This window comes from Lynx canadensis, chromosome C2 (genome assembly GCF_007474595.2).
Source record: "Lynx canadensis isolate LIC74 chromosome C2, mLynCan4.pri.v2, whole genome shotgun sequence".
NCBI lineage: Eukaryota > Metazoa > Chordata > Mammalia > Carnivora > Felidae > Lynx > Lynx canadensis.
The window spans coordinates 9202236-9228192 of record NC_044311.2 but is presented as its reverse complement, the minus strand read 5'-3'; the positions used below and the strand labels follow the sequence as shown (position 1 = coordinate 9228192).

The 25957-nt window shown below is 40.5% G+C and overlaps 1 protein-coding gene across 1 annotated transcript in view; it reads left to right on the top strand.

Annotated features, from left to right (window-relative positions):
* The window catches only part of ULK4 (unc-51 like kinase 4), a 572731-nt gene that overhangs the window by 103400 nt on the left and 443374 nt on the right, over positions 1-25957 (top strand). The window contains 2 exon segments of the mRNA XM_030328370.2: positions 13007-13168; positions 22785-22967. Of these exon segments, the coding sequence (XP_030184230.1) occupies positions 13007-13168; positions 22785-22967 (345 nt within the window).

The window sequence follows — 25957 nt, the reverse complement described above, 5'->3', positions numbered from 1 at the left end:
CATTTTGCTCTCCTTGCTTTGTTGTAATATAGGTGTGTATGTATATATTCATATGTACATGCATTTATTCATTTATTTATATTCATTTGTTTGCTGAACTGTTTGAAAAAAAAACGCAGATGCCGTTGGCACTTCATCCATTGGAATGTTTGTGTATTTTGGATACTAATCTTTGGTTTATATGTGTTACTAGATCCTTTCTGATGGTGGTTGGGCTTTTCATTTTCTTAACCAACTGAGCCACCCAGGTGCCCCAAGGGCTTTTCATTTTCTTACAATATCTGATGATAAGCAGAAGTTCCTCATTTTAATGTAGCTAAATTTATCAATTTTTTCTGTCATGATTGGCTTTTTGTGTCTCATATGCTTCTCTACTTCACCATCATTAGATGGTCTATTCCATTTTCTTCTAAAAGTTTTAGTTTGGGGCGCCTGGGTGGCTCAGTTGACTAAGCGTCCGACTTCGGCTCAGGTCATGATCTCGCGGTTTGTGAGTTCGAGCCCCTCGTCGGGCTCTGTGCTGACAGCTCGGAGCCTGGAGCCTGTTTCAGATTCTGTGTCTCCCTCTCTCTCTCTGACCCTCCCCCGTTCATGCTCTGTCTCTCTCTGTCTCAAAAGTAAATAAATGTTAAAAAAAAAAAATTAAAAAATAAATAAAAGTTTTATTTTTCCTTTATTTAGAACTTTATTTGTAATTGTTCTGTGTGTGCGCTGCTGTGTATGGGTAGTTTTATCTTTTTAAAAATGTTTTTATTTTTGAAAGAGTGCATGGGCAGGGGAGGGGCAGAGAGAAGGAGAGAGATAATCTCAAGCAGGCTCCGCACTGTCAGCACAGAGCCTGACACAGGGCTTGCACTCACAAACCACGAGATCAAGATCTGAGCTGAAATCAGGAGTGGGATGCTTAACCAACTGAGTCGCTCAGGCACCCCTGGGTAGTTTTATCTTAAAAAAATATATATATATGGGTAATGAGTTCTCCCACAATTTTTTAATGAGAAAGTCACCCTCTTCCCACTGCTCTGCAGTGTCCCCTTGTGACATCAGTGTCTTTTCCTGGGCTCTGTGGTTCTGTTGGTCTATTATCTGTCTCTGTGTCATACTATCTAAATTAATACTTCCTATTTAATAGTAAGGATATGGGGAGTTTTCCCCTACTAACATAATCTTTCTCAAGAGTTTCTCAGTTAATTTTGTTCCTTTCACTTGCATGTAGTTTTTAGATTCACCTTTTCAGGTTTGCCTGTTTGGATGTTAAGAACACATCTGCAAATAAACTTGAGAAAAATCGGTTGATATTAGTAGCAAATGGAATGCATACTCAATGAGAAGACCAATAATAGGAGAATGATACATTTGATTAAAAAAAACCTGAAGATAACTGATTGAAGTTCCTTTGAATTCTTGATGACATTCAGCCGATGTATTTAATTTATTGCTTAAGCTACCTCCCAGATGTAGGTCGCATTCTTTACAGATAACATTTATGAAACATCTATTATGTACCGCTAGGTGCAGGAAAGGTAAAGATAAATTAAGATGCTGCCCTGCCTTCAGTTTTTAGGAAAGAAATTTTTTTTTATCCTTAGTTCTGTATACCAGCCTTTTATTGTTGTTTTGGTAACTTCATTTGCTTTGGTTTCTTTCTTGTGTACTCAGTAAGACATTTCAGGCTATTAACTTTTCGTTCCATGCTAGCTGTATCTCACTAGTTTTGACATGTAGTGTTTCCATTATTGCTATTTTATTGATAGTCCCTAGTTCTAGCTTTAAATTTGTCCTTGATCCAGGGTTGTTTATGAGGTGGTTAAAACTTTTTCATGTGGGTGGGATTTTATTGCCTTTTTTTTTTTATTTGTTAAAGTAACAAAGTTGCATTACCTTATTGTCAAGAAAGTGGTTTGTCCTGTTTCTCTTTGGGTTAAAAAAATTGTGGTAAAACACACGGTAACATAAAACTAAACCACTTTGACCACTAAGTATATATAGTTCTGTGGTATTGAGTACGTTCACATTGTTGTGCTGTTTCTATTGTTTTAAATATATGGAGATGTTCTTTTGCCTCAATTACTGATTTTTTTTTTTCCACATCAAAACTTTGTAATGGGTCTTGTTGAATATGGGCCAAATTGATTCAATTTTTAGCCCTTTTCTTTAATTTCTGCATTGGGAAGAAAGCAGTATAGAAATTTTACTTCATTTTTTAAAGAAATTTTACTTCATCTTAATTTGATATGTAGACTTCTTTTTAGACGCCAACTGCAGTTTTAATTTATAAACTTTTTGTTCATAATGCATAGAAAATTAGCTTTGCCTGGGATTATTTATAGGTGTTAAAAGAATAAAGCATTTTCTAGTCAAATACTTAGAGACACCAGATTAAACAAGGTTGAGCAGTTTGATTTGTTGTTAGTACTTTTCAGAGCTTGTAATTATGAACTACTTGGGAGAATATACAGCATTTTCAAAGTAATTTGCCCACAGACCTACCCTATGGCATGTTGTGTGTGATGCACTGTGGGAGAGGAAGCTGTGGGCTTACACTGAGAGTGTCAGGAGTTTAAGATCATTTTCAGTAGGTTTTCTCTTTTTAAAGTTCTCTAAGATATTATGATGGTGTTTTCCAAACAGCCTACTTTCTGAACACGATTTCTGTAACTTTAACAATGGTGATAGAGATACGAGTCAGATGTTTTTGTCCTTGTGACAGATGTCAGTGCTTCAAGGGAGAGAAGAGAAGTAGAGAGTAAGAGACATATGGTGGGTCACACAAGCAGTTCGGAAGATCTTATGTGACTGCTGAAAAAGGAGTGTGGCAGTGTGGAAGAAAAGGTATCTATGAGGATACTGAATCTGTTTCAGAGTTGGGGTTGGCATTTCAAAGACCTTCAGCTGAGAGTCAGAGGATGTGGATTTCAATCCTACACATGCTACTCTTCAGTGGTTTGGTGTTGGCCAAGGTCTAGGTGACCCACCTGGTGGTGTTTCCTGTATAGGAGGGTACTTGTGCTTCATGACCTTCCATGAGCTTCTGACTTGGGCCGCCTCTGAGTCTGACAACTTTCCCTTCCGTTGCTTTGACCTTAATGTTGTATACAGTACTAAGGAGCAGTTGCCCCCTTGGGGTCATTGCTGTATTGATCTCAGGAATATTTGGCAATGAGCTTACGTGATGTATGTTTATATGTGCGTGGGATAAGGAGGGTGAGAAAGCTGACCTTTCTTTGAAGTGTTTATTTATTTTTTTTTTTTTTAAATTTTTTTTTTTTCAACGTTTATTTATTTTTGGGACAGAGAGAGACAGAGCATGAACGGGGGAGGGGCAGAGAGAGAGGGAGACACAGAATCGGAAACAGGCTCCAGGCTCTGAGCCATCAGCCCAGAGCCCGACGCGGGGCTCGAACTCCCGGACCGCGAGATCGTGACCTGGCTGAAGTCGGACGCTTAACCGACTGCGCCACCCAGGCGCCCCTGAAGTGTTTATTTTTATATTAAAAAATTTTTTGTTAACGATTACTCATTTTTGAGAGAGCGTGAGCAGGGGAGGGGCAGAGAGAGAGGGAGACACAGGATCCGAAGCAGGGTCCGGGCTCTGAGCTGTCAGCACAGAGCCTGATGCGGGGCTTGAACCCACAAACCATGAGCTCATGACCTGAGCCCAAGTCGGAGACTTAACCGACTGAGCCACCCAGGTACCCCTGAAGTGTTTATTTTTATCTGGGTAGGTAGTAGCCTAATATTCTACAATGACAAGCCAGAAGCAGCTCCTAGGGAATTTCCCCATATTTACGGGAGAAGATTATTTGTATGTTTGTATCTAATCAACCACATCTGTTTTGATAACCTGCATAATAGTCGGTGTGTGATTATAGGTGCTGAACTCACAATGCATAAGTTGTAGTTAAAAATATGAGGTCCAGGGGCGCCTGGGTGGCTCAGTCGGTTGGGCGTCCGACTTCAGCTCAGGTCACGATCTCACGGTCCGTGAGTTCGAGCCCCGCGTTGGGCTCTGGGCTGACGGCTCAGAGCCTGGAGCCTGCTTCCGATTCTGTGTCTCCCTCTCTCTCTGCCCCTCCCCCGTTCATGCTCTGTCTCTGTCTCAAAAATAAATAAATGTTAAAAAAAAAAATTAAAAAAAAATGAGGTCCAAAAAACATATAAACCATTGGCTTCATTTTTTTCTGAATAACAGCTTATTAGATAATTTTGAAGTAACACTTATTTTAAGAGGAAATTTAATTTGCATTTTGAAATTAGAGTTCTCTCTCTTTTTTTAAAAATGAAAACTAGTGTTAAAGTTGCTTTTGTGTTTAATTGGAAAAGACCAGGCTCAAATTAGAAGTACTAGAGATGTTAGACATTAAATGTATTATCTTTGAAATGTTTTAGGCCTAAAACACAGGGAAAAATTAGTTTAAAATTCTTGGCTTTTGATAAAAGTGAAAATGTAGAGTTAGATTTTCTGATTTTGTTCCTGTCACAGTTTAATGTTCTGATGAAGAAACGTGTGTGCCTCAACATCAGGTTCTTTCTGGGTCCTCACCACTCTGTTGGTGTTTCTGCAGTGAGAGGTGGCATCATGTATGTGGACTATGAATGATCCAGTGTTTTCTTTGTTAAACTAGCCATAATTTTTCTTTTTGGCTGGGTACAGTGTACTTTACTGATGGTATGTGACAAGGAAGGGCTCCTGAGCCTCCCCCCTTCTTCAGGGGACCTGGGATGGAAACTGTGTAGCGGTTAAGAGATTCACAGTGTATTGGGGGTTGAGTTGGGGCATGGACATCCAGCACCTGAGGGCATCTCTCTGCCTCTTGCTCTTGCTGAGGCTGGTGGCTCAGGGGGCTCTTACTCTTTGGAGGCCACGTGGACCATAATGTCCGCCACCTGGTTACTGTAGCCAAATTTATTGCCAGGAAATGAGCTTGACCGCTTTACCAATGAGCAATGCCAGCCTTAGTATTGAAGGTGGAAGAGTGGGTGTCACTGTTCAAGTTGCAAGAGATAGCCCAGTCCTCAGGGTAGCCCGGGAGGCACTTGAGGGGGCCTTTCCGTGCCTGCTTTGCCACCTTCTTGATGTCATCCTGTTGGCAGGCAGCTTTCTCCAGGCGTCAGGTCAGATCTGTGACTGATGGGTTGGAGGTGGGGACATGGAAGGCCATGCCAGTGAGCTTTCCGTTCAGCTCAGGGACGACCTTGCCTGTAGCCACGGTGGTGCCAGTAGCAGCAGGGATGACGTTACGGGAAGCCTCTGGGCTGTCGTGCCACAGCTTCCCAGAGGGACTGTCCCCAGTCTTGTGGGTGGCAGTGATGGCACGGAGTCACGAATCGCGATTCTCTCCATGGTGCTGGGATGGTCATGGATGGTCTTGGCCAGAGGGGCCAAGTAGTTGGGACAGCAGGAAGCGTTGCTGGCAGTCTTCTCGTTGTTCCTGCCCATCACAACCACAGGGCATCAGCAAAAGGGGGAGAGATGATGATCCCTCTGGGCCCCACCGTTCAACTGAGCCCCAGCGTTCTCCATAGTGGAAAAGACCCCGGTGGATTCTGCAACGTGCTCAGCACCAGCATCGCCCCGTTTGATGCTGACGGGAGAGAGGCTTTCCGTTGACGACAAGGTTTCAGTTTTCAGCCTTGATTGTGCCGTTGAATTTGCTGTGGGTGGAATCATCCTGGAACACGTAGATTATGTAGTTGGGGTCAACGAAGGGGTCATTGATGCTGACAATACATGTTTTGCCAGAGTTAAAAGCAGCCCTGGTTACCAGGTGCCCGATACAGCCGAATTCATTCACTCTGACCTTCACCATCGTGTCTTGGGGACGTGACTGGCACCGCACCAGAAGTCGTGGTTGTCTGCCGAATGGGGAGGACCAGAGAGCCACCATCTGAAATGTTTTGAACCCTATTCAGTAGGAGGCAAAAGGGCTTATTAAGGATGGAGTTACCTGATGTGTCTTGAAGTGAACCGTTGAGAATGGCGTGAGGAAGGGACCCTTAGCACCAAGTGAGATAGATCAGCTTCCAGAGAGGTGGTGTAAGGTAAGAAGCACGCAGCATTGCATTTTACATGCAAGGGTGAGGTTGCATATCCTCTCCTCCTGTGGCAGGTGACTTCACAGAGGAGGTTTCAGTTTGGCTCTGCTGTATTCAGTATGTAAAAACTGGTGGAACGTCAATAATACCTTTCAAGGATTTATATTGGTTGGATTTCTGTTTAAATTTTCACATTCTTTTGACTTATTTTTATCCCATTACATGCTTTGTACTCTTAATAATCCTGTAGCTCTTTTGTTTCTTTCTCATTTCATACCTATCCTTATAGTTTTTCTATTTATCTTTTTATTATTATTTTTAACTTGTCATGTTTAGAGGAAACGGTATATGTATGATTTCAGTCATTTAGAATTTGTTGAGACTTCTTTCATGACTCAGTATGTGTGTATATTCAGGGAAAAAATGGTGAATTCTGCCATTGTTGGATAAAGTTTTTTTCTGCCCATTAGGTCAGGCTTGTTAATCTGATTGACAGGGATACAAGTCTTCTGTATCTATGCTGATTGCTTTTGCTCTATTTTATCAGTTACTGAGACATGTTTTTAAATGCTTTCCTTGGTAGAATTGCAATTTTGTTGTATTTTGCTTTTATGTATTTTGAATATTGGTAATTAGATACATAAAAATTTAGATTATATTTCCCTTGGTTTACTGACATTTTTATCATTATGTTGTTACCTTAAAAAATCAACGGTAATGCTTTTTGTCCAAAGCTTATGCTCTTTGATATTAATTTGCTTATACCATCCTTTGTTGTATTAGATATGACTGATATTTCTTTTTTCATTCTCTTATTTTTAGCCTTTCTAGTTGAATAAATTTAAAAAAATTTTTAATGTTTTTATTTACTGTTGAAAGAGAGAGACATAACACAAGTGGGAGAGGGGCAGAGGGAGGGAGACACAGAATTTGAAGCAGGTTCCAGGCTCTGAGCTGTCACCACAGAACCTGATGTGGAGCTCGAACTCACAAACCATGAGATCATGACCTGAGCTGAAGACGGATGCTTAACCGACTGAGCCACCCAGGTGTCCCCAAATGAATTTATTTTTGATGTGTCTCTTTGTACAGTGTTTAACAAAATTTCTGCTTTATAGTTTTTCTTTAGTATTTAGTCCATTTATGTTTATTGTAGTTGTTGGTATAGTTGTATTTATAGATGGCATCTTATTTTCTGCTTTTGTTTATTCTGTTTTGTGTTTATTTTTTCTTCATGTCCTTTTGGTTTGCTTTTTTAATGATTATTTTTATTCTTTTAATGGCTATTCTGTTGCTCTTGTTAAAATACATTTTTTTCTGTGAATACAATTGTGGGTTGACAGTATTTTTAACAATTAAAGGTATTGTTTTCGTGTCTTCTGACTACACTTGTCGCTGTTAAGAAATTAGCTGTTAGACCAACTGTGGCTCTTTTGAAGGAGATACTCTGTAATTCAAGTGAGGGCCTACTTACACTTTTAGCTTTTGGGCTTTTTTCCCTGCAATCTCCTTTCCCTAACATACACCTGCAGCCCCCAACTCAGATCAGTGGGGAGTCAGGAAGATGGAAAAGTTACTTTTTGTTCATCCCTATTATATTTGGTTGTGGCCACTGGGAGCTCTAGATTTACTTGGTGCTGGTTCTTCATCTAACTTCCAACTTGTGTGGGTACTCGCCTGCCCTCTCATTCCTTTTGTTCACCTTGTTAGACAAGTGCTCTCAGGGTAAACATCAGCTTAAGTGCTCTGGATATCTCTGAGGGTATCTCTCAGAGTTCTTGCCTATACAGTCACTGGCCTAACAATTTGGTCCTAGTTCACTGATGCTTTTAAAAAGGTTTGTTTATTTTCTTATCTTAAATTTAGCATTTGGATTGGTTTTGGAGGAATAGAGTTGTCCAGATATCTAGCCCACTATATTGTAAGAAATAGAAATCCTGTTTTCTTGATTTAATGAGTTACTAAAACAGTAAACCAGGGAAAATAAACTCCAGATACCTTGGAGTCTTTAGAAGAAAGATCACAGTTTTGCTAAACCAACAAATGTGAAAATAATGTCAGTATTTTTTTGAGGAGGGGAGAGGCAGAGGGACAGAGAGAGAGGAAATCTTAAGCAGGCTCCAAGCCCAGCGCAGACCCTGACGTGGGGCTTGATCTCATAACCGTGAGATCATGACCTGAGCTAAAATCAAGAGTCAGGTGTTTAATGGGCTGAGCCACCCACGCACCCCTAATGTCAATATTTTAGATGTTAATTTTGATACTCCTTTTTGAAGAAGTAGGCATGCAGACTAAAATAACATTGGCAGTGAAATTTTTTTTAAGACTGCCCACAATACATTATTAGATCTACTTACCATTATTAAAAATGAGTATAACTCTTCATTAATAAGCATAATCATCATAGGCTTATTTTCATAGGATCATTTCCTAATCATCATAACTTTTATCCTCATAATATGATGAAATAGGTCTTTGATTTAAGTGATGGATATTAGTTCAGTCCAGTTATCCCTTCTGAAGAGTTAATTAGGCAGAAAATAACACCAATCTTACTGCTTGTATTGCATCCCACAGGGGATTTCAGAGGGACCAGGATAGCTCGTTTCAGGTAGTAGCAAGTTGAATTGACCTGACAGCCTCAGTGAGTTTATAGAGCACTGGGATGACACATGGCTCCTTTCCAACCTGAGTGCTAAAATAGTGGTGTTTTTCAAGTAATAGGAATGAGTCCTCTAGGATTTGGCTGATGGTTGTGATGGAAAGCACATGTTAAGGTATTTGAGAAAGTTCTTCCCCCCAGATAGCACTTTGCTCCCCACCTCTACATCGCAGGGCAAAGGTTTCAGAACCTAATGAGAAGACACAGAACAAGGCATAAAAGACCAAAATGTCATACATGGATGTACTGAGAGCTAGGGAGGGTGGAGGACATAGCTTGGTATCTGTGGGCAAGTAGGTTTCCTTATATTGCACTCCCACCTCAGGGAATCTTTGCACCCCTCAGGTACAGATGCACTTTCCAAGTGGAGTACCTCTCTAGGTAAGACTTGAGATGGGGAATATGAGAAAACGACTCTGTGTGGATTGGCCTGGGTTCAAGGAAAAAGGGGAAGGAGTTGAGCTGAGTGGTTAGGCATGCTGTTTATTGTTTTCAAATTTACCAACTAGGTGAAGCATTTTCTTTTCTCTTGGGTATAATGAATAAAGGAACAGAGAGAGGATGAAAGGGTTATATTCTAGCCACAAGGGAGGAAACATCAGGAATGGGGAGGAAGCATTGAAGAAGTTCAGGTAACTTTAAAACTGTTTTTCTAGCAGCCTTATAATTCATACTTTGTGATCCTAATAATTGGAAGTGAAGCTAACATGTTAAAAATATATTACTTAAAAAATATGCTATTTTTTATGACCTAGGTTAAGTATCCGCGTATGTTATGTAATTTCCAAACTGCTTTGTGTCATATTTTTATAGATGAAGAAGCTAAAGCACAGAGGTGAAAATGCCCAGGGGTATACAGTTGGTAGAATGATTTGAACCTAGATCTATAACTCAGTATCTTCCTACTTTTTTTTGCATTTTCATGAAAAATACATAATTTTTTGATTGAAAAAATTTACGTATGTACTGTAACAATTTAAGCAATGTCTAAAATAGAACTATTGGACCCCACAACTCACACCTATTATACTCATTGTTAATAGGTATTGTATCTATCTCTTTCTATGCTTTTTTTTTTTAACTTAGATATTTACATATGCGTATGTTCTTGTTAAACAAACATGGGATTGTATTCTACATAGAATTTTTAATGTAATTGTCAATATTTCAGTTGACATAGAACTTACATAAAATATTCAGGTATTCAGTATGTGCGTATTGTAAACATTTCCTCCTAGTCTAAGACACGATGAGGCAATAATGGTGTCATGAGGATAAATTTACAATTTTTATGAGTGTTAATTTAACAATTTTTTCTTTTATGCTTAGTGCCTTTTTCCTAACAAAGCTTTGCCTACCTCAAAATAGCTAAGATACTCTTTATGATCTTTTCTAGAAGGTTTTTGGCTTAGCTTTCCCACTTAAGTCTGTGACTCATCTCCAATTAACTCATGAGTACAGAGTTTCGTGGGATGTTTTATGGGTCGGTGTATACTGTAACATGGTAATGTTTTGTGTGATCTTGAAAAAAAAAAAACATTGTATTTTACCTTTGTTGAGTATTCTGTCAGTGTGGAAGTTGGTTGATAGTGTTATCTTTCTGTATCCTTACTGACTTTCTGGCTTCTTGTTCTGTCAGTGACCGAGTAGAGGGTATTGAATTTCCCAGCTAAAATTGTGGATTTTTCTATTCTCTCAGTTTTATCAGGTTTTGCTTCAGGTATTTTGAAGTTCCATTATTAAGGGGCATAAATAATTAGGATTGTTATATTCTCTTGTTGAATGACTTTTTTATCTCTTGTGAAATGACCTTTATCCCTTGGAGATACTCTTTGCTCTGGAATCTTCTTTCTTTTGGAATCTACTTTTCTGATGAAAAGTGTCCCATCAACCTTATTGTTCTTCCTCTCTACATAATGTGTCTTTTTACTCTAGCTGCTTTTAAGTATTTCTTTTTAGTACTGCTTTTTAGCAGTTTATGATGTGCCTTGGTGTGATTTTGTTGTTGTTGTTGTTGTTCCTTCCCTCTTGAGGTTCATTGAATTTCTTAAATTGACAGTTACCAGTTTTTATGAATTTAAAACTTTTCAGCCAGTATTTCAACCTTCCCCCACTCCTGTCACCTTTGGGATTTTCACTGCACGTACATTAGGTTGTTTGAAGTTGTCCTATATGGTTCACTGATGCTAAGATGCTCTGTTCCATTGTCCCCCCCCCCCCCCCCCAATTTTCATTCTGTGCTTAGTTTGGATAGTTTTTATTGCTAATTGCCATGCCTTCAAGTTCATTAATCATTGGATCTGCAGAGTCTAATCTGTTAATCGAACTCAGTGTATTTTTCATTATAAGACTAATTTCTAGCCTTTCAGGCCATTTTTGTATCTTCTATTTCACTTTCTTAAAAGTTTATTTTGAGAGAGCGTGTGCGTGCACAGGGGGAGGGGCAGAGAGAATGGAAGAGAGAGAATCCCAAGCACGGTCAGTGCGAAGCCTGATGTGGGCTTGATCCCACAACCCTGGAATCATGACCTGAGCCAAAATCCGAGGTTGGATGCTTAACCGACTGAGCCACCCAGGCACCCTGATTTCACCTTTTTGTCATGCTTATGCTATGCTTTCTTCTTCTTTCTTGAGTGTATAAACTATACTGTCCATTTTAATATATTTTTCTTCTGAGTCTGTCACCTGTGTCATTTTACTGATTGAGTTTTCTTCCTAGGAGTCCTGTTTTTCTGTGTCTTCGCGTGTGTGGCCATATTAAGCGGATGTTGGACATTGTGCTTTTTATATTGTTAGGTGCTGGAGTGTTTGTATTCTTTTTTAAAGATTTTATTTAAAAAAAAAAGTTTTTTTTTTTTTTTTTAAAGTGCTTGTGTGCTTTTTCTTGAACTCATCCAAGTTACGTGGAAGCAGTTTGATCCTTTTTGAGGCTAGCTTTTAAGCATTGTTATGACAGCCTGGAGTAGCCTTTAGTCTGGTATCACACCACAGAGGCAATACCTTTCCTAAGACATTGCTTTGTTTTTTAAATGCTCTTTGGCTGATTGCTACACTAATACTCCCAGCCCTGAGTGATTCCTGAAGCTTGTTTTGCTTTGTCCTTCAGATTTTAAAATTCTCTTCATTTTTACATTCTGCTCATACTGCATATGTTTCAGATGGTTTCAGCCTTTACAAATTTTTTTCCTTAAGTATTCATTTCAATTCCAGTTAGTTACCATACAGCGTAATCGTTTCAGGTGTAGAATTTAGTGAGTCGTCACTTACGTGCAACACCTGGTGCTCATCCCAGGTGCCCTCCTTAGTCCTCATCACCCTGTTCTACCTGTCTCCCTGGCCACCTCCCCTCTGGTAATCCTCAGTTTGTTCCCTATAATTAAAAGTCTGTCTCATGGTTTAACCCCCCACCCCTAACCCTGCCATGTCCGTCTGTTTTGTTTCTTAAATTCCACATAGGAGTGAAATCATATGGTATTTGTCTTTCTCTGACTGACTTATTTAGCTTAGCATTACTCTCTAGCCCCATCCACATCATTGCACATGGCGAGATTTCATTCTTTTTGATGGGTAATTTGGGTGTGTGTGTGTGTGTATACCACATCTTCTTTATCCATTCATCAGTCAATGGACAGTTGGGCTCTTTCCATACTTTGGCTATTGTTGATGGTGCTGCTAGAAACATGGGGGTGCATGTCTTCCTTTGAATCACTGTTTTTGTGTCTTTGAGGTAGATACCTAGTAGGGCAATTGCTGGATCATAGGTAGTTCTGTTTTTAACTTTCTGAGGAACCTCCATACGGTTTTCCAGTCAGTCTTTTTATTAAAATATATTAAAATTATGTTATGCTAGATTTTAGTGATGAAATGATTAAACTGGTTTAGTGATTAAATTGTAATAATTTCATAATAGCCTAAGGGAATGATTACACCTACTGAAATACATAAAACACGCAGGGTCAGATGAAAGACTCTTGTTATCAGGCCTTTATCTGCAGTGGTTGTATAGAAATGATATGTATGTATATATCTTTTGGTAAATAACTCCCCCCCTTTTTTAAAAATATTTTTTAATGTTTATTTTTGAGAGAGAGAGAGACAGAGCATGAGTGGGGGAGGGGCAGAGAGAGAGGGAGACACAGAATCCGAAGCAGGCTCCAGGCTCTGAGCTGTCAGCGTAGAGCCCGACACAGGACCCGAACTCATGAACCGTGAGATCATGACCTGAGCCGAAGTTGGATGCTTAATCGACTCAGCTACTCAGGAACCCCTAAATAACTCCCTTTTATTCTTCTCTCTTTCCTTCTCTAGGAAGAACGTGTTGTGAATCACATGGCAGCAAAGATTATTGAAAATGTCTGCACTACCTTTTCTGCTCAGGCCCAGGGCTTTATTACAGGAGAAATTGGACCCGTTTTATGGTTCTTATTCAGACATTCCACTGTTGATTCTCTCAGGATAACAGCAATATCGGTAAGCGGAGCATCTTTTAGGGATATATCTGGGTATATTTAAACACCGAATTTGAAGAATTGTGCCACGAACAGAGTAAATCTCACCGGATAAGTAGGACACAGAAATATCAGAGTAATATATTTGGTGAGAACAATAATTTTCTCCTAAAGTAAAATTTTCAAAACTGGGGCTGGAAAACCTTGGGACTGTTGGGAAATGGTTTTAAAAATCATTTGGAAGTGCTAATGGGTGCTAGTGGGTAGGGTACAGCATTTGTTTTGGTTTACATTTAGTGTTCCCTGACTTTTCCTGAGCTCCCTCTTTCAGATTTTCTGCTAAATGTATTTATCATGAATTAATTATAAAGTGAATTCATGTTAGTGTTCAGGCGTCTGTGGTTTTGCAGCTTTTATATTTTGATTGGTTGTCTACTTCTTTGCTCACATGGTTGTAGTGACTTGGTGTGTAGAAGATAATTATGTATGAAGATGTGTTAACATGGTTGTATCAATTTAACAGTCTGTTAAACAAATACAACCCTTGCTCATATGATTTATGAAAATACTCTTTTTGATCACCGGTCTCATCTTTCTGTTGCCTGCTCGTTGTTGCACCTCTCCCTTTGGTCCCTTGTTTTCTTCCCTTAAACCTCCAACCCACATTTTTCTCCTGCATCCTCAGTAAATGACTTTCCCCCATGCTTGGCAGAGAAAATCAACCTCCAGTGGTAATTATCCCAGTGTCTGTCTGCCACATCTGTAGACCTGTTTACATCCACACCTGAGCTGTCTTTCCCTCCTGTTACGATTGATGAACTGTCCCTTCTCCTGCAGAGACAGATCTCTCCCATGTTTCTTCGCGTCTTCTTCCTGTTCGCTCCTTAGGAATCTCATTCAAATGCTAATTTTTTCCTCTCTCTTGAGTCCTTTGGTTTTTATTTTTATAATTTTTTTCATGTTTCTTCATTTTTGAGAGAGAGCGCGTGAGTGGGGGAGGGCCAGAGAGCAAGGGAGAGAGACAGAATCCGAAGCAGGCTCCAGGCTCTGAGCTATCAGCACAGAGCCCGATGTGGGGCTCGAACTCATGAACCGTGTGTGAGATAATGACCTGAGTCAAAGTCAGACGCTTTACTGACTGAGCTACCCAGGCACCCCTCTTTCCTAAATCTTTAACCCTCTTCTCTACTAGATCCTTCTAATCAGCATTCGTGTATTCTTTACCCCATTAAAAAAAAAAAAAGCACAAAATACAAACATATCAAAGTGTCTCTGGGCTGCGTATCTCCCTTCATGGCCATACTCCTTTAAAGAGTTACTGCTATAGGGGCGCCTGGGTGGCTCAGTCGGTTAAGCATCCGATTTCGGCTCAGGTCATGACCTCACAGCCCGTGAGTTCAAGCTCCTGTGAGGCTCTGTGCGGACAGCTCGGAGCCTGGAGCCTGCTTCGGATTCTGGGTCTCCCTCTCTCTCTGCCCCTCCCCCAATCACGCTCTATCTCTGTCTCCTTCAAAAACAACCATTAAAAAATAAAGTAATAAAAAGAGTTATTGTTACCAACTATTCCTCCTTTCTGGCCCGTTTCCTCTTTAACCCAATGTGGTATCTGTCCTAAAATGCCACTGAGGCTGATCTTGCTGAGATCTCCACTGGCTTTCAAGTTGCTAAATCCTGAGGGTATTTGTGGATATTTTCCAGTTCTTATCTTAAATTGACCAATGTAATTCTGAAGATTAAGGGCTAACAGTTCTGCTTACTGAATGTCATTAAGCAAAGGATATGGAGCATCTGTCTGTCTCTCTTTCACATACACACACACATGTGCTTCTGGAGCCGTATAATTTCAAAATGATAGAAAAGAACCCTAAATTATCGTATTAGTATTTATGGAAAGACTGTCAGAGGGAGCTTACAAAGTATATCAGGGAACTTCCGTGAGGCCTCTGGGTATTACTTAGAACATCCGTTTTAATCCTGGCCCTTAGAAAAAAGTCTTCCTTTGATTGGGTTTATGTTATTTTCTTTTATTATTATTTTTGAATGTTTGTTTATTTTTGAGAAAGAGCATGAGTGGGGGCAGGGCAGAGAGAGAGGGAGATCCAGAATCCGTAGAAGGCTCCAGGCCCCGAGCTGTCAGCACAGAACCTGGTGAAGGGCTCAAACTCATGAACCGCGAGATCATGACCTGAGCCGAAATCCAGAGTTGGACGCTTAACTGACAGGCGCCTCTGTTGGGTTTATGTCATGTTCATCTTTATACTTGAGCATGGTTTCTTTTCTTGGTTAAGTTTTTCCCAGTTCCCGCCCAAGTTGTGTGCCTTCTAGCCCTTTGTTTACCTGAGCTATTAAATTTCACACGTTCGTTTTGGGGTATATACATATATTTTTTTTAACTGAAAAATAGGTCTATTTATTTACTTTTTGAGAGAGAGCACACGGTGGGAGAGGGGCAGAGAGAGGGAGAGAGAGAATCCCAAGCAGGCTCTGTGCTGTCGGTGCAGAGCCCATGTGGGGCTCTGTCCCACAAACCGTGAGATCATGACCCGAGCCGAAATCCAGAGTTGGATGCTTAATCAGCTGAGCCAGCCAGGTGCCCCTCTTATATTTTGTTCTAGCACTTTTCTGAATCATTAAATTTTCAGTGGAATTTTTCAAGTAGTCCCCCAGAATTCTCACTTACCTTAGCTCCAGGCTCTTATTCAGTATCCTGTGTTGTGTATTGTTTTTCTATCTCTTGAACCTCTTCCAGTACAAAACAGTTCCTCGGTCTTTTTTTTGTACTTCACGTCCTTGACAGTTTTAAAGAATATGGGGCTTTGGTTTTGTAGGGGAGGCTCCAGCCGGGTCTGTGTGCCGCTTCCTCATGAAGCCCCCCCAGCAACGTTGAGGAGGGCTGCCGTGCGAGGATCATCTGTGTATATTATTCCTTCTCTGTCAGAGGTTGACGAACACGTTCTGTAAAAGGATCAGATAATAAATATCTTGGGCTTTGTAGGCCACGTACGGTCTCTGTTACACATTCTTTCTGTTTTGTTTACACCTCTTTAAAAATGTGAAAATCCTACCTCATGAGCTGTGGAAACACAGGCCTTTGGTATTTTTTGGCACTCTATCGTGAGGAAGCTCTTTCCGTTCTCCCACACATGTGTATGTACGTATTTCTGCCATTATTGTGATGAATAACTTCAGTGGGTCTTAATGTGACACTCCTGCTTCTGTTATTTGCATTGTTTGTTTGGATGCTGAAGTCCTCCTAGGTCTGGCCAGTGTCATCCCTTCAAGCCGGCTTCTGTGTTCTGTGGACCTATTTCTATCATTGTTTGAGCCCTTCATTATCTTCTGACACCACACAATGTTCTGGCTTAATTTGTACTTGCTCTCCGCTAGCTCTGGAATCAATCATTTCTTCGGGGAACCTTTGGTATTTAGAGGACAGGATCTGAGTGCTCTTTGTGCTTACTGCTATGAGGTGTCTTTGTTTCTAGGCCTTCTTAAAATTCAGACTTGGAAAAAATATATCCATACATAAACATACGTTTACAAATGCATCTGTGTGTGTGTATCATTGTACGTATGTGGAACAAAACTCACGCTTTCACATCGACACTTCCGATTTTAATCCAATACCTTAAGATTCTTTCTGGCCTTCTCATTTTCCGTGTTTGTAAATCCTTTCTCAGAGACAAACCTGGTTTCTGTTATTCTCAGTATCTATACTGATTTGTTCACTCAGTGAATTTATTCTGTAAACAGGCCCATCCCCTCTGGCCACCTCCGCTGTGTCATCCTCTGTCTTCCTTGTCACTGCCACTTGTACAGGGTTGCCCCTTTCCCCTCACTGCCCCCTCTCCTCAGACTCTGACATACTGAACCTTGGGAGGGGAAGGTAGAGGAGGTGGATTAGGGAAAACGAAGGGTCTCTTCTCTTAACTCCTTCCACTTCCGTGCTCACATGCAGCTACTTAACCTGTCCTGGGATGCTCATTCCTAAGTCTCCGTCTGGCCCCATCTACCTCTCCCTGCAACTCTGTTGCTGCCGCCATAGTCCAGCCCCCGCCATCTTTCTCCTGGCCCACTGGAGTGGCTTCCTCACTGGTCTTCCCACGGTCAGTTTGCCCCACCGACATCACTGTCCACACAGAGTGCACTTCATGAAATCATGTCTCCTCTCTCTTCTCTGCTGCAACTTTTCAACAGCTTTCCACCATTTTTCTTAAAGGATTGGCACAAACAGAAGTTCAGAATTGGTGAGTGCTTTCACTTTCAGGGCAATATTTGTTATTTAAGCAGGTAACACATCTTGCTACATAAATTAGTTACCTTAGCTATCTGAGCAGTCAGCACAGAGCCCAACGAGGGGCTTGAACTCATGAATCATGAGACAATGACCTGGGCTGAAGTTGGGTGCTTTACTGACTGAGCCACCCAGGCATCCCTCTGGTAGCACATCTCCTGGCCCCTCGAATCTCTTTGTAGTTTTGCTCATAGCGATGACTATAGCTGTATTTATGTAATGTATGTAAGCACGATTTTTCCCCATTAGTGTTACTCCTGGAAGGTAGGAGCCCTTTCCCTCTTGTGCCCTTCCTCAGCACATGTGATCGGTACTTGGTAGGTCTCTATTAACCAGAGGAATGCATGAGCTCTGGCTGGAGAAGAAAGGTACCCAGTGTTGGGGTGCCAGTCTGCTTCTCGTCCTCTTACAACAGTCTGTGTCTGCTGCCTTTGTCACTGATTTTCTTACCCATTTCTCACCCAGTTCTCCTGGTCATCTCTTGGTCCCAGAGATTCCCTTATACCTTCCCACTCAGGAATGCCTCCTTGGCTTAGGGATTGGTTATTGGGTGGAGTGGACCTGACTTAGGAAATGTATTGATTGGATAAAAACGATCACTAGAATTAGGGTTATAGGGAATCTCTCTCTCTGTTAACCATAGTGGGAACCAGAGAAGCCCGTAGAGTTAGATCGAGTAAGATGGAGACTATGAGAGAGATAACTGGAGTAAACATAATTACTAATGGGCTGAGATGAAGGGGGTAAAAAGTGAAGAATCCTATAGCATGGTGGTTTTCACTGGGGTTGGCAGGGAGCTTTTCAAGCAACACTGACAACTTCCTCCACTTTATACACTCCTTGCCCCTATTGTGATATATCATAAGATCTCTTTAGGAATCAGATGAGAATGTGTGTAGTTTAGAAAAGCTCCCAAGGTAATTTTGATAGGACGTTAAAAAAAAAAAACAACAACATTCAAAAGGCAAACTAGAAATCGTTTTTAAAGTTTTTATTCCATGGTGATTCTGTCCAAGTTTGTAATAGAGGTATGGCCTCCACTTTTGACTTAGTCTATTTCTTAGAAATTGCTTTCATGATGCAGACTGTCAAGAATTCTGGAGGTAACACAGTGTTCTTTTTAAAGCATGTTTTGAAGTGAATTTTGGACTAGAAGTGTTTTTTTTCCCAGTCTTGAAATGTAGTCTCAAGCACTATTTTAATAAGTAAGTATTTCAGAACCAGATCACTGAAGATCAGAGTTGAGATTTGATTTTTTTGATTCAGAAAATACAAGCACTAATGTGCTACTGAGCCTTCATGAAGCTCTCAACTGTGTTTGATATCCAGAAGTGGAGGGTTAAAGGTTATTTTCTGCATGAGCTTTTTAAAATGGAAAGTCTGTTAGGCTTCTGAGCCGCATTCTGAAGATGAGACATTCTAGTTGCCCTCATATTGGTTTGAATACATTTAGAAGTAGTCTGGACAAATCTTTTACCAAGAAATATCCTCATTATGATCAGGTGGGGATTTTGTACTGATAGAAAGTCAGTTTTGCTGTGAGAGCTGCTCTAACGGTTTTTAAAATGCCAGTGACACTTAGTCTTTTGTGTCTTGAGGTCTCTGTTGGGAGAACCCTTAATCTTGCTCAAAAGTTCTGATGGTAGCATGACCTTTAGGAACTCCATTTAAAATGCTCTTTTGGGGCACCTGGGTGGCTCAGTTGGTTACCTGTCCCAACTCTTGATTTTGGCTCAGGTCATGATCTCACAGTTTGTGAGACGGAGCCCCATGTCGCTGTCCACGCTGACAGCATGGAACCTGCTCAGGTTCTCTGTCTCTGTCTCTCAATAAATAAACTTCAAAAATGTTTTTTTTTTTTTTTAAGTCTTGGATTAAGTAATGAAATAATTCTGTTTTGATTTTGTATACAGCAATCTTCTTACATACCTTATAAATGAGTTTTATTTTAGGTTTATTTATTTTGAGACAGAGTGCATGCATGCACCTGCACAAGCAGGGGAGGGGCAGAGAGAGATGGAGAGAGAGAGGGAGAGAGGGAGAGAGGGAATTTCAAGAAGGTACTGCACTATGAGTGTGTAGCCCGACATGGGGCTGGATCCCATGACCACCTTGAGATCATGACCTGAGCTGAAATCAAGAGTTAGATGCTTAACCCACTAAGCCACCCAGGAGCTCTTAAATGAGTCTTAAAAACTTTCATGTTCTGGATTCAGAGCTAGCTTTGTTTTTAGTGAATTTATTTTTTGTAGTCCTGTTTTCAGATATTAGTGTCTACTTTTCTACTGAAACATACACGATTTGGGCTTTAGACTTCAAGAACTGTACTTTAATGGTTTCCAAACCATCATGTCTAACTTAGCCATCTGTAACTCCCATGGAAGGACGAGGAGAGAATGAAATACAATTTGAAAGGTGGCCAAAGTAGAGATTGATTTTTTTTCTGGGTATTTCATTCTGATATGGCTATCTGTAAATGATTACAGATCCTTGGTATATGTTTGAAATAGAGTCAGTGATTATTGTTTTCTAGCTTTATCGAAATGTCATCGACATAACACTGTGTAAGCTTAAGATGTATCACGTGTTGATTTGATACACAATATATATTGCAAAATGTTTACCGCCATAGTGTTAGCTAACCCCTGAATCACATCACATGATTACCATTTCTTTTTTGTGGTGAGGACATTTACGATTTATTCTCTTAACAACTTTCACATATATACAACAATATTATTAACTGTAATCACCATGATATACATTAGATTCCCAGAACTTACTCATGAAACTGGAAGTTTGTACTTGTTGACCAACATTTTCCCATCTTCCGCTCCCCTAGGCCCCTGGTAGCCACCATTTCCCTGAGAGTTTCAAGAAGTCGAAAATATTTTTGAAGTCTTTATCTTTTCCCTTCCCCTTTGCTTTTCTTTTGACATATTTGTCACCACTCATCTCATATTTGATCTTTTCATTGATCAAGGTTATATAGATCTGTTTAACATATAAATCAGAAAGAAGGAAGTTATAGGACATTAATGACAATGAATGCTTTTGTAAAACTGTTTCTGGCTTAAGTTTATTTCTCTTTGGAGTCGCCCATGTATGCCCAGAATATGACCATCCTTTTTGCTTAAAAACTTTTGAGGTCTTCCCATTGATTGCTTCTGGCACAAAATTCATAAGTCCTGGTTTGGTAGAGCATCTCTGGCTCCATCCTGCTTTTCTAGATGAATCATCACATTTTCCCCTTTCCTACTGATGGCTTTTCCTTCTTCACCTGAAGTATGTTATCAAAGCATCAACTTCCCCTTCTTCAAACACGCTCTGCTTCTCTGTGTCTCCATGTGAACACGTGTTCTCTTCTCTCTGGCTAGAATTTATTTTTAAGTTAATATTTAAGAATTCCAGTATACATATTGTTCACATATACTGTTGTATTAGTTTCAGGTGTACAATGTAGTGACTCAACTATATATTACTCAGTTCTTGTTATGATAAGTGTGTTCTTTAATCCCCATTCCCCTACCCCCTTCCTTGGTTATCTCTCTTTCCTTTTTTTTTTTTTTTTCCCTTTGCTGATTTGTTTCTTAAATTCTGCATATGAGTGACATTATATGGTATTTGTCTTTCTCTAACTGGCTTATTTTACTTAGGATTATACTCTCTAGCTCCATCCATGTCATTGGAAATGGCAAGATTTCATTCTTTTTTTGTGACCGAATAATATTCCTGTGTGTGTGTGTGTGTGTGTGTGTGTGTGTGTGTGTGTATACCAAATCTTTATCCATCCATCAGTCAGTGGACACTTGGGCTGCTTCCATATCTTGCCTGTCGTAAATAATGCTACAGTCAACATAGGAGTGCATGGATCCCTTTGAATTAGTGTTTTTGTATTCTTTGGGTAAATACCCAATAGTGTGATTACTAGATCATAAAGTAGTTCTATTTTTAGCTTTCTGAGGCACCTTCGTACAGTTTTCCCACAGTGGCTGCACCAATTTGCGTTCCCACCAACATTGCAAGAGGGTTCCTTTTTTCTCCACGTCCTTGCCAACTCCTGTTTTTTCTTATATCTTTGATTTTAGCCATTCTGACACGGGTGAGGTGATACCTCATTGTGGTTTTGATCTGCAATTCCCTGACGAGGAGTGAAGTTGAGCATCTTATGTGTCTGTTGGCAATCTGGATGTCTCCTTTAGAGATAGATCTGTTCGTTTCTTCTGACCATTTTTTAGTTTGTTTTTTTTGGTGTTGAGCTGTATAAGTTTTTTTATATGTTTTGGATACTAACCCTTAATCAGAGAGGTCATTGGCAAGTATCTTTTCCCATTCTGTAGGTTGTCTTTTTGTTTTGTTGATTGTTTCCTTTGCTGTGCAGAAACTTCATATTTCGATGTAGTCCCAACAGTTTATTTTTCCTTTTGTTTCCTTTGCCTCAGGAGACATATCTAGAAAAATGTTGCTGTGTCTGATATCGGAGAAATTACTGCCTGTGTTTTCTTCAAGGGTTTTTATAGTTTTAGGTCTCACAGTTAGGTCCTGGCTAGAATTTGCTTACTTTTCCACCTGGTCCACTTCCCCCCTACCCTTGAAAAACTGGCTCGAGATCATCTTCCTACGTAGCCGTTGTCGACTGCTTTATCTTCTTTTCCAAACGAATTCAGTGAGCTCACTTCTGTTATGGTGCTCATTAAATTCTATTACTTTATAAATATGTCTCATCTCTAATAGTTCGTGAGTGAGTTAGGAAAAGCTCAGATGTCTGATTATCTTGGTTTGAATTCCAGCTTTGCCTCTGACCAGCTATATGCCTTTGGGCAAGTAACTTAAATATTCTATGCCTTAGTTCCATTGTCTATAAAATAGGTAAACAATAATACCTTTCTTATGTTATTGGGAGAATTAAATGTGATAGTATTCAGATAGTCTGAGATAATCATTTTTCACATGCTAAAGAATAAATGTTATTTATTTTTATGGGTATTTTTTCACCCCTTAGTTTAGTGTCTGCAAAAACAAGGCACTTTATGTTTTTTATTACTTCAAGGGAAGTTTTTCTATATCAGCTTACAAGTTAGTCTGTCATTGCAGTTAACCCTTTATAATTTGCATGCTTATCGTAAGAGTCTCTGTTATCTTATAACAACTTTAGTTTTTATGGGTGTCTGGATTACTGTTTCATGTTTGAATATGCTGAAATTTTCTGACTTTGTTATGCCAGAATGAGTAGTAAAGGAGCAAGGTAAGTAGCCTCTGCTCCTTGGTACAGAAGCGTGATCGTCCCGAGGCCTGGTTAATGCACTTGGAGTTGTCTGACAGATCTGTTCTCTTGTCTTTGCAGGCCTTGTGTAGAATCACTCGCCATTCTCCCACTGCCTTCCAGAGTGTTATTGAGAAGGTGGGACTGAATGCAGTAATAAACTCCCTGGCCTCAGCCATCTGCAAAGTTCAGCAGTACATGTTGACCTTATTCACTTCAATGTTGTCTTGTGGGATTCATCTTCAGAGGTTAATCCAAGAAAAGGTTTGACTTATACTTCACCTATTACTGTACTTTACGAATTGTTGTTGAACCATTACGATTGCAGGAGAAAACAAGTAATATCATCTCTGTAGAATTTATTTTTCATCTCAGGGGACCTTTTTGAACTTTGCCAAACCTCTGTACCACAGGCCATTTATCTGAAGATATTGTAAGAGTCTTTTAGTGATTAAAGTAGAAATCCAGTAAATGGCTCTGCCTGCGTATCCCATTTTCGTAATGGAAAGTTAGAAAATTTATGAGTCTTTCTTCTATGCTAATATTTTTTATGCCTCCTTCTCCTCAGCCCCCGTCTCTTTCCCCATGTGCTTTGCCTTCTTTGGGGAGAGTCCCTTTATGTTCTCTGCTTACTTGGACTTGCCTAATACTCGGCTAATACAAAGCACCTGGACAGCTCTTTGTCTCCTGTTTTAACTTAGTTTCCTTCTAATCCTTTGAGATTCCTTTATTTTATATACAGTAGAGTTTTTAAATATTCAGTTCCGATCACAAAACCGCAGGGCTCTAAAGAAGTCTCTTCTGTAGCCTTCCTCAATGTGTCTTCTCTTGGTGCCTGCTACAGAGTGATCCGCGAACCAGAAGCCTGGGTATCAGCTGGGAGGGGGTTGGATACGCAGCCCCTCGGGCCCCATCTCGGGCCTGCTGAATCCGAATCTACATTTTAATGAGATCTCTAGGTGGTTTGTTTGAACTTTATGATTTGAGAAGCCCTGTCCTAGAAATTTAGTGTTGAGTGAGGTGTTACCAGGTAGAAAAAGCGGACCGTGGTGGTATATACGTGTTTGGAAAGCTTGGAGTCAAAGCAAAAGATCTTTTTATAATTGTACAGCCTTTCCCAGGGTTTTATATGCTCATGTGTATTATGAATCTTCACAGGGGGAATGTAGTGTGTGGCGTTCTTGAAACTTACTGGACTGATCATCCTTTTTTAGAGGGGAGATACTGGTCATATTGGAGTTTTGAGAACACAGTAAGGGCAATGGCACTAACAAGTATAGAGTGGAACCACTTAGATATACTCTTTGCCTTGGTTCTTCTGTGTTAAGGTCTGCACGTTAAATTCTGGTTTTTGTAATGTAAGTTGAAATGTCAGTAAGAATCATTGATTGACGTAGTAAACTTGATCTGTCAAAGTCAAGATGGAGAGTAAACTCCCTCCTACCTTTACTCTGATCACTCTCCTTCAGATTCTGCTAAGGAGCTGGAGCCTCAGAGACACATATTTTTTTTCTAACAGTCTCTGTATCTAATTTTTGCTATTAAATTTTCCAAGTCATTAAGTATTGTTACATTATTAGGAAAAGCACCGCTTGAGTAGTTTTACCGTGTAAACTGTGATAAGAGAGGCCAAGAGTTTTAGCAATTGGGTTTTTTTCCCCACCTTGAGCACAGGCATGGATTGATTTAATTTCAAGTATGATATTTCACAAAGGTAATAAAATAGTATGCATTGACGAATATGATTTTTATAATTGTTTTTATGACACACAACTAATATTCCACATATTCTAACAAAATGAATGGTTGAACAATGAAATGTATTGAATGGTAAGTAATCTTTTGATTTTCGTTAGCATTGGTACTGAAAAAATTTATTGTGGTGGAAATCGCATGATACAGAATTTACCCTCTTTACCATCTTTAAGTTCACAGTTAGTAGTGGTGAGTATATTCACTCTAGAACATTTTCATCTTGGAAAACTGAAACTCTGCCCATTAAACATTTAGGTTGTTGTGTTTGAAGACTCTGGATTTTGTTTAAATCTGTGGGAGTAGGCCTCCTCTGACGTGGAACTGGCAGAGGAAGGAGGGTTGTGTCTGGTGCCTGCCGTATTGGGGTGGAAATCCAGGTTCTCCGGTGGAATTCTGTTGCACCCTAAGGGCATGGAGGGCCCCTCCTTACTGCTGGGCTGTGGGAGTCCACACTTGCCACTAGGCCTCCCCTGATGGCCCCCTGGCGGGAGTGGGGAGTGCTCCTCAGGCCTGTCTCCCCTGGCACTGTAGGTGGGGGGTGTGAGTCCCATTCCTGGTGGCAGGTGCTAAAGGTACAGGCTTCCCGCTCCCTTCTCTGATGCCGTCTTGGCAGGGGGAGGGAAGGGCACCTCCTTACTGCTACTGATGGGTGGAGGCCCAGGCTCCCCACGTGATCTGTACTGACGCCAGGGTTGGGGCGAATGGCTGCTGTTACTGCCAGGTTGGGATGTTATCACCAGCTCTCTACTTGCTCTCTTCTGGAATTGCCCTAGTGGGGAGCGTGTTGGCTCTGTGCGGGGTTGGAGTCCAGGCTCCTCACTTTGCTGATAGGGGTGGGGCCGTGGTTTCCCATGGTGTTTGGCTGGAGTGGAGTAGCTGTTGTTTGAAAGTTTTAGATCTTTCTGGGCTGCCCCTTTCTTGGTCCTTTGGCTTGAGAGAGCTGGCCTTTCTTGTGTCTTGTGCCTGTTGGTGTTTCTAGGCTCCTGGATTACCTAGCACCCAATCTGGGATATCTGAGGCAAAGAGAAAACCCAGTGAACTCATTGCCATGTTGATCCTCAGGACCTGTCTTCTCTCTCTTTCAGAGTCACCTCACATTTGTTTTATATACAATGTCCAGGATTTTTAGTTGTCCTTAGTGTGGAGAATAGGAAAAAGTGCATCTTCTCTCTCTTGACCTTTCATTCTTAAAATGGTTCCATGGCAGGTCAGTAATATGCAGTGAATTCTCATTTAAAATATAACGCTCTTTTTTTGTTAATTGAAAAGAATTACCATTTATTGAACATTTACCACGGATCACTTAGTGACTTGCAGTCCTGGGGTGTTTGTGGAGGAAACTGAGCGTGCTGGGTAGTTTTGTCAGGTTCATAGAGGGCATAAGTGCCAGAGCTAATACTCATGCCAGACAAGCAAGGATGTGGAGCGATTTTGGATAGTGTTAATGCTCTTAAGAACACAGGGTGTCTGCAATAGGCAGTGTGCAGGGAGTGGAGCCA